Below are 12544 nucleotides of genomic sequence, written 5' to 3' on the forward strand. Positions count from 1 at the left end.
GTGATCGCTTCGAAAACCAAACTGATGTGATGGAATGATGTTCATTTCTTCAAGAATCATCCATTTTTAGAAATTTATTATGATTTCTTGAAAATGAGTGAAAATAATTGTTTATGTCGTTAAATGAAAAAATCCCTTTTTATGTTTAAAAATTAATATCTTAACAACTAAAAGACATTTTGAAAATCAGTCTCTCTCGGTGGAGAGCTTATAATTTGTATAACAAGTGGTGAGAATTTAATAATGATTTATTGAAATCCCGATTTTTACGTTTTTTTTGCAAAAAATTGTTTATGCCGAAAAATGAGAAAATATCTTATCTTGTTTAAAAATTGATATCTCAAAAAGTAAAAGATATTTTTAAAATCAGATTTAACGAAGAACATGTCCCAAAAAAACAACGTTTCTCTCGTGCTTCAAAATAATAGAACTTTACGATAGGTTCAAGGTGCATATTAGACTTCATCCAGATTATGTTAAATTAAACTAATTTAATTGATGAATCCAGCTTATTATATACAAAAATTACCATTTTTTTTTCAGTAAAAATATTTATTCAAATTTGATTAAAAAAACTTTTATAATTTTTCTGAGAATTTATAAGAAAAGGAACGTATGATTATTATATTATCATTATTCATTGTGTCAGTTTCATTCTTAATTCTTTAAGCAAAAATGCTTTCAAAACATTTATGACGACAGTTTGTATAGAACCACTTTGAAGCAGCATTGGCAATAGCATTAGAAGATCTTCCTTAGTAATGTTGGCAACAGCACGTTGTATACGAGAAGCTAATTGTTCTTTTTGTTCATAAGACATGTCATGTTCTATAACCTGAACTAAAGATTTGTACTTTGTACGCCCTTTAGCAGCTGCTACACAAGCTCCAACAACACCACCTAAAAGAATGGTGGAAAAGTTATTCTTATCCATTAAAAACATGTAAGTTAATAAAATGATTACTTACCTACTCCTACACCTATTGGTCCACCAACTAATCCCCCAACGACAACACAACCTCCAGTCAAAGCTGCTCCTTTTAAAGATTCGACCACAATTACTTTAAATTTTCTTACTTTAGCTAATTCAGTTACAGCATCTATAATTTGCCTTGGTTGTAACGCCATCCTGAAAAATAATGTTAATCAACAAAGAAAACAAAATGTATTAAAAATTTTTATTTTTTTAGACTTACTTAGTTGAATAAAGTGTAATATGACTGTGAATCTGTAAATGTTTTATGTAATGGAAACAGCGTGGTTTTATTAAAAAAGTTGACTTACTTTATAAGTATATCCGCAAACAACAAATAACACAAATTTTTTCACAATATGATATAGATATTATTTTATGATTTCAGCAAAACGCCGTTTAATTTTATAAATTAATTCTGTTTAATTCGTTTGAAATCTTACCGACCGACGTACTTACATCGTTTAAGTCTACAGAACAAACTTGTTCGATGAGTTCCACCCTCTTAATTTCTTTCATTCTGACCAGAATCCCCTCTTAACGGTCCTTCATGTCCATGTGACGTCATCAGCGTTGCAAATTCATGTATTGTATATAGAAGGAGTAAATTTTAATTTCCTATTGCTCACTTTTTGATCGATTTCGATTTTAATTCAATTTAATTAAGTAAGCCTAAGAGAAAATATGTGTTTTCTGTAAGAAGTGCGTTTCTTTTCATTTCTGTAAGAAAAACATCTAGACTGTCAAATATAAAAAAAAAGATCCAAAACCGAGTTTTAATGTCAAAATAAATAAGTTTTTATAAATCAATGATAATAAAAGTCATATTCGTAATGTTCAAGCATTAGAAATTGATTATTTGTATAGCTCCAATTTGCAAATAAATTTACCAAGATTCTAGAATTGCTAAAGGCATCTCCTCTTGCTGAGCGTCATTTAATTTGATAGACGTACAGTGATACAATAAAGTGTACATACAGCCCGGAAAATAATAATAATAATAATAACTTGGCTTTATTAATAAAAAAAAAATAATGACAATAATTATACAAAAGCAATACGTAGGGCGGAGTTAGGAATCAAGTTCCTCTCTACCACTCAACCCTACAAACAAACAAACAAACAAACAAAAAAATCAATGTTTACGAAATTAACAATATTAAACAAATCAAAAATAATAAAAAAAAAAAAAAAAAAAAAACAAAGGAATATATATTAATTGCAATACATATGCATGCGAAACTCAGCAACTATACGCCAGATTGTTCATCCATTAACATTTGTCGCAGTTTCTTCTTAAACGCATTCAAATTTAGAGACTTCAAAGAGCCTGGTAGCGGATTATAATATTTAGGAAGGCAATAAGTGAAGGATCGTTCAAATAACGAGGTCTCGTGTTTAGGAGGTGTAATAATACCTCTATTTCTAATATTGATATTATGAACATCTGTCCTGAATGATATTTTGTTGTATAGATACGGGGGCTTCTTCAACATGAGAAGTTTATAGTAGAATGATAATAAATGCAACTTTCTTCTGTTGGACATATTCAACCAACCAGCATCTATTAATTTATGAGACACATGATCATACCGTTTTAAACCGTATACAAGCCTGAGGCAAGCATTCTGTACCCGCTGTACACGACTTACTGAAGTGCTAGCCAAACAGGTACCAAAAACCTTATCACAAAAGGTGAAATTACTAAGTACAAGGGTATCGCACAGTTTTAACAGTGTAGCTTTAGATACTGTGTGCCTAATGCCATAAATTAATTTCAACGTTGCATATGATTTATTGGTTTTCTGTGTAATATGTGTTTTAAATCTAATATCTGAATCCTGATACAATCCCAAATTACGAAAACAGCATCCTACATTAATTCGTTAAAATAGTTTCAGCCAGAGACACATCACTGGGAGCAAATCTCAGATATAGTTGGGTGTCATCTGCGTAAAAATGACAGGTACAGTATTTCAAACTATTTGAAATGTTGGATGTATATAACGAAAACAAAAGTGGCCCCAATATAGAACCCTGCGGCACACACGCCGACACCCTCCGAGGCTCAGATATAGAGTTGTTTATCTTAACTTTTTGGTATCTATTGCACAAGTAATTGGAGACCAATGATATAGCATTAGCGCTAAACCCAACAAAATTTAAGACAGAACTTAACAAGGAATGGTTTACAGTATCGAAAGCTTTTGAGTAATCCAACAAAACTAACGCAGTCATATCGTTTTCATCAATCGCCCGGAGAATGTCGTCGGTAATATGCATTAACGCTGTTTCACAACCATAATGTTTACGAAATCCAGACTGATTTGGAGGTAGGATATTATAGCCGTCAATAAAAGTTCTAATTTGCCAGCCATAACCTTTGCAAGAACCGGGAGAATGCTAATAGGTCGTAAATCCTTGTACTCTTGGGGATTAGAAATTTTTGGTAATGGAGTTACTAGAGCGGTCTTCCAACAGGAAGGAAAAACACATTTCTCCAAACAGTAATTAACTATATGCGTCAAATATGGGAGTATAAAAGGACAGCAGTACAAGAGCATTGACAACGAAATACCATCATCTCCGACAGCATTAGATTTCATTTTAAGTAAATAACTTGCAACAACGTTTTCATGTACAGTTTCGAAATCAAAATACTTCTGAAATTCACATTTTTTGTTACTGTTATAAAAGTGCATAACATCACTTGAAGGTGCTCCCAATGAACAACCTGTCTGGAGAAAGTGGTTATTAATGTCATTCGCATTTCTTAAATGCATGGGCAAAGTGTTTACTCTATTCCTGATCACTCCGAAATCACGAACAACACGCCACATCGCAGATGTCCCAGTTCGACTCGTTGCCCCTTCAAAGTACACCCTCTTTTCAGTTTTGATGGCATTTGTCACGTGTCTTCTCAACGTTTTATACTGCTGTAGGTCTAATACATTTTTTGTACGCTTATATTTAGCATAAGCTTTATTTCTAACCGCGATCATTTCCTTGATTTGGGGTGTAAGCCACGGAGCAGGTTGTTTTGTAAATCTTTTCGTTTGTAGTGGTGCATGTAAATCAAATAGATCTAGTATTAAAGAATTAAAATAATTCACTTTTTCATCAATGCCGTTAATTTCAAAAATTAATTGTAAAGGTAATGATTCAAGTTCTCTACTAAACAGATCGAGATTAAACCTCTTAAAGCCTCTATAAGTTCGAAATGTAGGAACAGAAATCGAACAGAAATTTTTCGAAAAAAGCAAGAATCGAAAAAGTTATATCAACATTCTTTTCTTCTGTCCGTCGACTTCTGCATACAGAGTTCCATCACGGCTCCACACTCTTCTTTTACCATATTCTTCCTCCAGTTTTCTCAATTCGCAAATCCGGTGGTGCGTAAGGTCTTCTCGAATTATAAACTGAGTTCCTCTTAACAGTTTCTTATGATAAAATACGCGATCTTTGGTCTTGTGACTTATAAATTTCATAATAATAGGTCGGTTCTTTCCATTTCGCTTCGGTCCAAGTCGATGACAACGATCGATAGAATCCGGTAACAATGCGAGGTTCATTTTCTTATTAATAATATCTAATACAACTTGTTCGGTGTTCTCATTGTCTGTCTCGCTTACCCCGAAAACTCGAATGCTATTCCGTCGAGTGTATTGCTCAAGTCGATCCAGTTTTTCCTCATGGTCTGCTCTACATACGGTATTGTCGGACTTCGAACGAGTAACCTCCGCTTCCAAAATTACAACCTTTTCTTCGAGAATATTAACCTTTTCCTTGTATTCCCTGAGTTCATCCCTTAGAATGGACGATATTGATTTGGCGATATTGGCAATGAACGACTCTTTCTTGAATAACTCAGTCAACACCTCCTCAAAATCACTCAATTGTTTCTTGGTGACCACCATTCTCTTTAACTAATTAACATACTCAACTTAAAAACTAACTTTAAAACGTCGAAAATCAAGTTGAATTAATCGGTAACTCAAACCACCTCGATAATTTTCGTCGACTTAACCTGGAGAGGCACGCGCACGTCTAGCTTGGTTGCATGCTTATCACAAATTATCAAATGATAATATCTCAGCTCCCGAAATGTAATTTAATGAAATTTTTTAAAAAAACATGTAAGAACTCCATATTATTTCCATATTTTACATAAAAACTATATAAGTTATTATTAATCAAGGTGACCACAAACCGTAATCATATCTTTAACTCAAAAAAAGAAGTCTATCAGTGTCCGTTATAGCTCACTAAAAATATACAACTATCTAGCGCTGAATAACAAATAAAACTAGACTAACACTAGCACTAGACTTAGAACTAAAAACATTCCGTTTAGCCGTGCGTCTCTTAAAACGGCTAAACCTGAATGTTTCTACTTTTAGGTAAGTAGCGTAGTTAGTATAAGATATCATTATGTTGCATATTTTTGTTGAACTAAAACTAGAACTAATACAAGACCTAGAATAATACGGGTTTAGTCGTCTTGAGAGACGTGCGGCTAAATCCGAATGTTTCTAGTTCTAGATTCTAGTGTTAGTTCTAGTTTTGCACTATCATTAGAACTAACACCAGACCTATAACTAGAATAATTCGGGTTTAGCAGTCTTGAAAGACGTGCGGCTAAGCCCGAATGTCTTTAGTTCTAGGTCTAATGTTAGTTCTAGAGACAGTGGTAACGCTAGTTAGCACAAGATATGACTATGGTGTATATTTTTATTGAACTAAAACTAGAACAAACACTAGACATAGAACTACAAAGTATCAGGTTGGGTCTTCAGACGCATGGCTAAACCCGAATGTTTCTATTTCTAGGTCTAGTGTTAGTTCTGGTTTTACACTATCATTAGAACTAACACAAGATCTAGAACTAGAATCATTCAGGTTTAGCCGCACGTCTCTCTAGACGGCTAAACCCGAATGATTTTAGTTCTAGGTCTAGTCTTAGTTCTAATTTTACACTAGCACTGTCACTATAACTAACACAAGACGTAGAACTAGAATCATTCTAGTTCTAGGTTTTGTGTTAGTTCTAGTGGCAGTGGTAGGTAGTGCTAGTTAGCATAAGATATTACTACGTTATATATTTTTATTGAACTAAAACTAACACTAGAACTAAGACAAGATCTAGAACTAGAATCATTCGGGTATAGCTGCACGTCTCTCAAGACGGCTAAACCCGAATGATTCTAGTTGTAGGTCTAGTGTTAGTTCTAGTTTTACACTAGCACTGTCACTAGAACTAATACAAGACCTAGAACTAGAATCATTCGGGTTTAGCCACACCTCTCTCAAGACGGCTAAACCCGAATTGTGGCAGTGGTAGGTAGTGCTAGTTAGCATAAGATATTACTATGTTGTATAATTTTATTGAACTGACACTAGACCTAGAACTAGAAAGTATCGGGTTTAGCCGTTCCCTGACCAGCCATAGCTGAGGATCAAACTTGTCGACTTTGCATACATATTCTGTGTGATAGCGTCGTCAGAGGTCACCTAAGACACAAAACTCCATTTATCAAAACGAGGTTAGGTTAGAGCGACAATAATAAAACAAATCAAATGAATACATAAAATATTTAATTTCATTCTTACAAATACATAACCATTCTTACTTAAGACCTAAGAGTCGATACAATCAAATAATAGTCAAAAATACAATCCCCACATTTTCAATCAGGTAAATAAGTACGAAAATACGACGCGAAGGCAATAAAAAAAAAAGAATCGAAAGAAGATATTGAGATATGTCCGTTCGAATAGGTCAACAACTTATCTAGGAACTAACGGATATAACAAGAACAACGTTTTATAAATAGAGAGATGCAGACGGTTTAGTTTAATTAGAACTAGATGAGCGATCGCTGTCTTGTAATTGATTGAGAAACGCGACGTTCGTTGATTTTAATCGAGCGGCGGCTACTAAAGACGGAGAAGGTGACATGCATGGTGTCGAACAGAGGCTATTTGATAAATCGCATTGGTCTAACAGTTGAAGGAGTTCTTCTGGTGTAGGCCCACCATTTGTTTTATCAGCTAAAAAAATAATTTCTGAATCTATTAAAATCCATGTTATATAAATTTTAATTACCAGATCCATTTTTATACATTAAATCCAATGCAGTGGTTAAATCCCACATTTGAATTGAACCATTTGAATGACCAGTAAAGATAAATCTTCGTGGTCTCGATCCCATTCTACTTGAACCTTCACATTCGTGGACACAAAAAGCGCTTACTGTGCTTCCATCGACAGCTTTTATTACACAGACTCTACAAAAATTAATTTCATAGTTTTCTTTTAGGTTAACTTTTTTCATTACTGTTTTACCTTTTTCCATTGCTTGCCAGTCGAACAAATAATTGATCAGTTTCCGGCACAACTTTTTGTACAAAAACTTGTTCGTCGTCTTGTTCGCCAAAGGGGCCGCAATCGTTTGCAACCGCTTGACTTATACATGGTTCTACTGCTTCTAGAGAGACTATTTTAAACGATGCTTCAGGTGTTGAACCAGGTTGCGTGGAAATCATTCCCCTAAATCTCGTTACTAACCAACTTCGAACGTGATTGTATTCGCAACAAACGGAAACTAAATATTTTTCAGATAATGTTACCTAGAATGAGTATTATTATCAAAACAAAATTTCAAATTTTTATAATCATAAATAAATACAGGATGAATAAGAATGGTTTAGTTACACCCATTTAGTTATTTGGGCTTACAATTAATTTTCATCATTTAAGATTGAAAATAGTCAGCTGTCAGCGTAAAGATCAAATTATACAGAATGATCATAAATTATTGATTTAATAATAAATTCAAAAAAATCTTTCAAGAAGGTCAAAACACTTAACTAATTGTAAGATAATAGACGCCATGGAAATGAAGATAAAGAGCATAGACTTTTAAAGAAAGAGCATTTATTGAAACAGCAACAACAAGGACAAATCAAATTTATCTTGTTCTCATAACATAAAGCAATAGAGAGTTTTGGCAGAAAATATTGACAATGACAGCGCGGAAAGGCAGGAAGAGAATGAAATGGAATACAGACGCACTGAAAGATTAGATATAAGGTATACAATATGCTATCATCCAGATATCTGTAAAAGTCTAAGAGAAATGGATGTGAGTGAAGATATAGATAAGAATGGAATAACATCGACAGGGTTCTACTAGAAACAGCCAGGATGATTTTGGTAACGAGAAATGAATGGTATGAGGTAGAATGTGAAAGATTTGTGCTGGAAAAGAATGCTTTGGCAATGAAAATGACGCAAACAGGGAAGAGTATAAAGAAAAGAGAAAAATTGCCAACAAACACATATACAAGAGAGGAATGATGAAGAGAATAACGCAGGATATTGAAAAAAACCATAATCTAAAAAGAGTAAAAGACTTCTTGAGTGATAGATAGGAAGATGAATATGTAAGGACAAAAATGGTAAACTTCTAACTGAAGAGAAGGAAGTCATAAAGAGATGGGAAAATATTTCGCGGAACTGCTAAATGTAGAGAACGCTGTAGCTAATCCAGAAGCAGAAATAATGACAATATAAACTGCTGAACCAAACGTGGAAGTGCTATCTTTTGAGTATACAGGGTGTTCCGCAACGATTGTACAATACTGCATCAGCGTATTCTCTGATCGAAAACAGACAAGAAAAGTCTAATAAACATAGGTCCGAAAATGGACCAATTTCGAGATATTCAAAGTTTTAGTTTCATAAGCTGACCTATTGTAAACATCATTAATTCTAAAGCCGTGTGTCCACTACCAAGTTTTCTTGCGGAAGTTGCTTCCAGAAGTGACTTCCAGAAGTTTTTGTCGTGTAAACACGTATTAGAAGTCGACTTCCAGAAGTCACGGCTTGCAGAAGTTACTTGCAGCAATTATGTGGAAACATGATGTGTTTGTTGCTTGCTGGAAGTAACTTGAACGACTTGCTGTGAACTACAAGTATTTTGAAGACTTGCAGAAGAAGTCGGGTATACGTGAGTAAACGATTTGTGGTATTCTCTTCTGTTTTCAGTTTTGTTTTGTGTTTTTTTTTTGAGTTCTCTTCAAAATTTATAAAAATGGACAAAAATAAATTCGTTTGGAGTAGTGAAAAAACACATTTGGTAATTGAAAAACAAGAAAATTATCCTGAATTATGGGACACGTCCTCAAAAGACTATAAGAATAAAATTAAAAAACAAAATGCTTTAAAGGCAATAGCCGGTCTTTGGGAGGTATAGCCAATCTCATTTTAGTATCCTGCTTTTGAATACTTGTTTGAATTAAAGATAAAATGTATTCAAAATCATCATTAGACATTCTCAGGAAATTTTTCAGCTGCATGGAATCTTCGGTCCGCAATTCTTCAAGTAATGTATTTTGGAAACTTAAATCTACGCGCCGCAGCACCCAATTTCTCACCCAAACATTTTTTTGTTTTTTTTTTAATTTGTTTCTTTTTAATTAAATATGCTGCGATGACACCTGCCAATCTTATTTTGCCACAAGACATTTTTATACTGTCATTCGTAAAAAAAGCAAACTACTGCAAGCTGTACTCACATTGTGTGGAAACACGTCTGCAATTTCTTGCAGCAAGTTCGTCGTGATAACTTCTACAAACTACTTCTGGAAGCACACTTCCGCAAGTTTCGGTTTGAGTGGAAACACTTCAGCAAATACTTGCAGAAGTTCTTCCGCAAGTGACTTGCTAGTGGACACACGGCTTTACGATTTAGATGCAGTAATTATATGATTACCATGGTTACGATGGTTAAGATAAAGTTTAATAAATAATAAGATAATATTAAGTTAATTAATACAGTTCATTAATAATTTAACAAAACAAGTAACAAAGATTGTCGAAGAAAATCGTTCAACCAGCATAAAAACAACGAATTTTTAACAAATTGGAAAAGATTCATGTCATAATAAATGTTCAATATGCGCACCATTTACTTCTAAACACAAACGGATACGTTTTCTAAATGAACTTCTAATGCGTTCAAAGATACCAGGAATTTGTTTTACTGTGTCAAATGCGTTACTAATTTTATTCTTCAAATCCTGCACATTTTGAACGTCTTCAGAATAAACAATTTGTTTTAAATGTCCCCAAAACCAAAAATCTAACGGATTTAAATCTGGTGAACGAGGTGGTCACGGGACAGGACCTCCTCGGCCAATCCACTTATTGCCAAATCTGTTATTTAAGTATGCTCGAGTAGCGCGTCCATAATCGTGCATAAAGTAGCAATCTTCTAGAATTTGTTGAGGTAATTCATCAAATGCCTCTGTAAGGTCATTTTGTAAAAAATGTATGTAGGCATCGGCTGTCAATCTCTTTGGAAGAAAAAATGGACCTAATAACTGATCACTAGGGCAACCAAAAATATGCAAACGTATATTTTTTTTCATACCCTCCAGAATAAAATGGACTAGATAGAAATTTGTTTCAAATCAATCTATGAATTTTGAGCCGTATTTGTTAGAGCATATTTTTGCTTATTTTATCTATACGAGCATACATTGCATATTTTCAAATTATATAACATTTTTGGAAATAAATGAATATTTTTAATGCATATTTTCAAAATTTTATTTTGCAATTTGATATAAAGTTACCATAAAGTTATTCAATTCTTTAAAGAATATTAAATTATCGACATTCGAAAAGTTCAGGAAAGTTATCCCAATATGTGCGTGAATATCCTGTATTCAAAACTGATGGTAAGGTACTTTTTTGCAAAGTGTGCAACAAATCTGTGTCAGCCGAAAAAATATTCTCGGTAAAACAGCATCTAGCAAGTTTAAAACACATAGAATTAGAGAAAAAAAATAATGAGAAGAAAACTACTCAGCCTTTTTTTGCTGAATGTTCCACAACCAAATCAAAAGATATTCCATTTGCAGAAGATCTATGTAGCGCACTAATTTCAGCTGATATACCTCTATATAAAATGCGTAACAAAAAATTAGTATCGTACCTAGAGTCACACACAGAGTACAAAGTACCATCTGAAACTACTCTTCGCACAAAGTATATTAAAGAACTTTACCAAAATACTCTCAATTGACGAAACCACAGATGCAACAGGAAGATATGTGGCAAATGTCATCATTGGTATTTTGGATAATGATGAGTCGATTGCGAAACAAAAATTTTTGTTAAATACAGCAGTGCTTGATAAAGCGAATCATAGCACTATTGCAAGACATTTCGATGATTCTGTTAAGATTTTGGGTGAGACTTTCAACAGAGATATGATTTTACTCTTTGTATCAGATGCTGCTCCCTACATGGTAAAAGCAGCAAAGGCGATACAAACGTTTTATCCAAAAGTAACACACTTGACTTGTGCTGCACACGGACTTCATCGAGTTTGTGAGCAAATTCGAGGTACATACACTAACATCGACCGGCTTATCGCCAATGTGAAAAAAGTATTTTTAAAAGCGCCATCAAGAGTAGCAATTTTTAAGGAAATAGCGCCTAGTATTGTTCTTCCTCCAAAACCGGTAACTACTCGCTGGGGAACATGGATTGAAGCGGCAAAGTACTATGCAACTAATTTCGAAATAATTAGGAATGTGTTTGATGCAAGAGGACGCTGCGTCAATCAAAATTTTAAAGGCCTTACTAAATGACAATACAATAAAATCAGATTTGATTTTCATTGCATCAAATTATGGCTTCCTTTGTGCGTCAATAAAAACATTGGAAACAACTGGGCTTTTGCTTTCTGCACAGGTTGATATAGTGACAAAAGCTCAGGACTTAATTAATGGAATAAACAGTGAAACTGCTAAGCCAGTAAAGAAAAAAATGGATATGTGTATTTCAAAAAATCATGGTCTTTCTATTTTGAAAGAAATTTCTACATGTTTAAGTACAGGATCTACAGAAATAAAAACAATAAATACACTGTTAGTGAAATACTAGCATTTAAGTTTGCACCTATAACTTCAGTGGAAGTGGAACGAAGTTTTTCAATGTACAAGAATGTTTTACGTGCAAACAGACAAAGCTTCCTTTTTGATAATTTAGGTGAGATGTTTGTCATTTATTGTAATCAAAATTTAAGTTGAATCTGTATTTGTTTTATTATTTATTTCTTTATATTTGTCTTTTGTATATTGTTCAATATTTTCTAATTGTCTTTCAGTTTAAACATGTCAAACTAATAAATGTCTCGAGATATAAATAGAAATCATTTCTACTTTATTTTGTTTAACTTCGCCTACAGATTTAAAAGACAACTACATTTTAAATTTGATAGGAATATTTGGAAAAGACTCTTTTTTATAGAGCATATTTTCATGTTTAAACAGCATATTTTGATTTTTATACAGCATTTTTTAAGCGCTTAAACTATCATTTTTTGAGCATATTTGTGGTTGCTCTACTGATCACCTATAACTCCAGCCCATACATTAACACTGAATCGCCAATGATGATGAGTTTCTAGTATTGCATGGGGCTCCAAACGTGCGCATTATGAATATTAAAAATTCCGCTTTGAGTAAATGTTCATGCGTAAATATAATGTTTAT

The 12544-nt window shown here is 33.4% G+C and overlaps 2 protein-coding genes across 4 annotated transcripts in view; both read right to left on the bottom strand.

Moving 5' to 3' along the window:
• Positions 1 to 553: 553 nt before the first annotated feature.
• Positions 554 to 1708, bottom strand: LOC111429400 (protein Nazo-like). 3 transcript variants are annotated; one of them, XM_023065304.2, is made up of 4 exons: positions 1285 to 1708; positions 1197 to 1228; positions 969 to 1129; positions 555 to 900 (listed from the first exon to the last, which is right to left on the bottom strand). In XM_023065304.2, exons 3-4 carry the CDS (start codon positions 1126 to 1128, stop codon positions 638 to 640), a joined length of 423 nt encoding a protein of 140 aa, XP_022921072.1. In that variant the 5' UTR covers position 1129; positions 1197 to 1228; positions 1285 to 1708; the 3' UTR covers positions 555 to 637. The 3 variants fall into 3 exon arrangements, with proteins under 3 accessions (XP_022921071.1, XP_071053979.1, XP_022921072.1); XM_023065303.2 differs by lacking the exon at positions 1197 to 1228 and having other exon boundaries at positions 554 to 900; positions 1433 to 1708; XM_071197878.1 differs by lacking the exon at positions 1197 to 1228 and having other exon boundaries at positions 554 to 900.
• A 4843-nt stretch (positions 1709 to 6551) lies between these two features.
• LOC111429392 (BTB/POZ domain-containing protein KCTD3) overlaps positions 6552 to 12544 on the bottom strand; it is a 36243-nt gene continuing 30250 nt past the window's right edge. The window contains exons 10-12 of the mRNA XM_023065293.2: positions 7320 to 7603; positions 7080 to 7261; positions 6552 to 7024 (exon numbers count right to left, since the gene is read on the bottom strand). Coding sequence (XP_022921061.1) covers positions 6828 to 7024; positions 7080 to 7261; positions 7320 to 7603 — 663 coding nt within the window. The 3' untranslated portion in view covers positions 6552 to 6827. The remainder of the gene's footprint in view (positions 7025 to 7079; positions 7262 to 7319; positions 7604 to 12544) is intronic.

The sequence above is a fragment of the Onthophagus taurus genome, chromosome 7 (assembly GCF_036711975.1).
Source record: "Onthophagus taurus isolate NC chromosome 7, IU_Otau_3.0, whole genome shotgun sequence".
In the NCBI taxonomy this organism is placed as follows: Eukaryota; Metazoa; Arthropoda; class Insecta; order Coleoptera; family Scarabaeidae; genus Onthophagus; species Onthophagus taurus.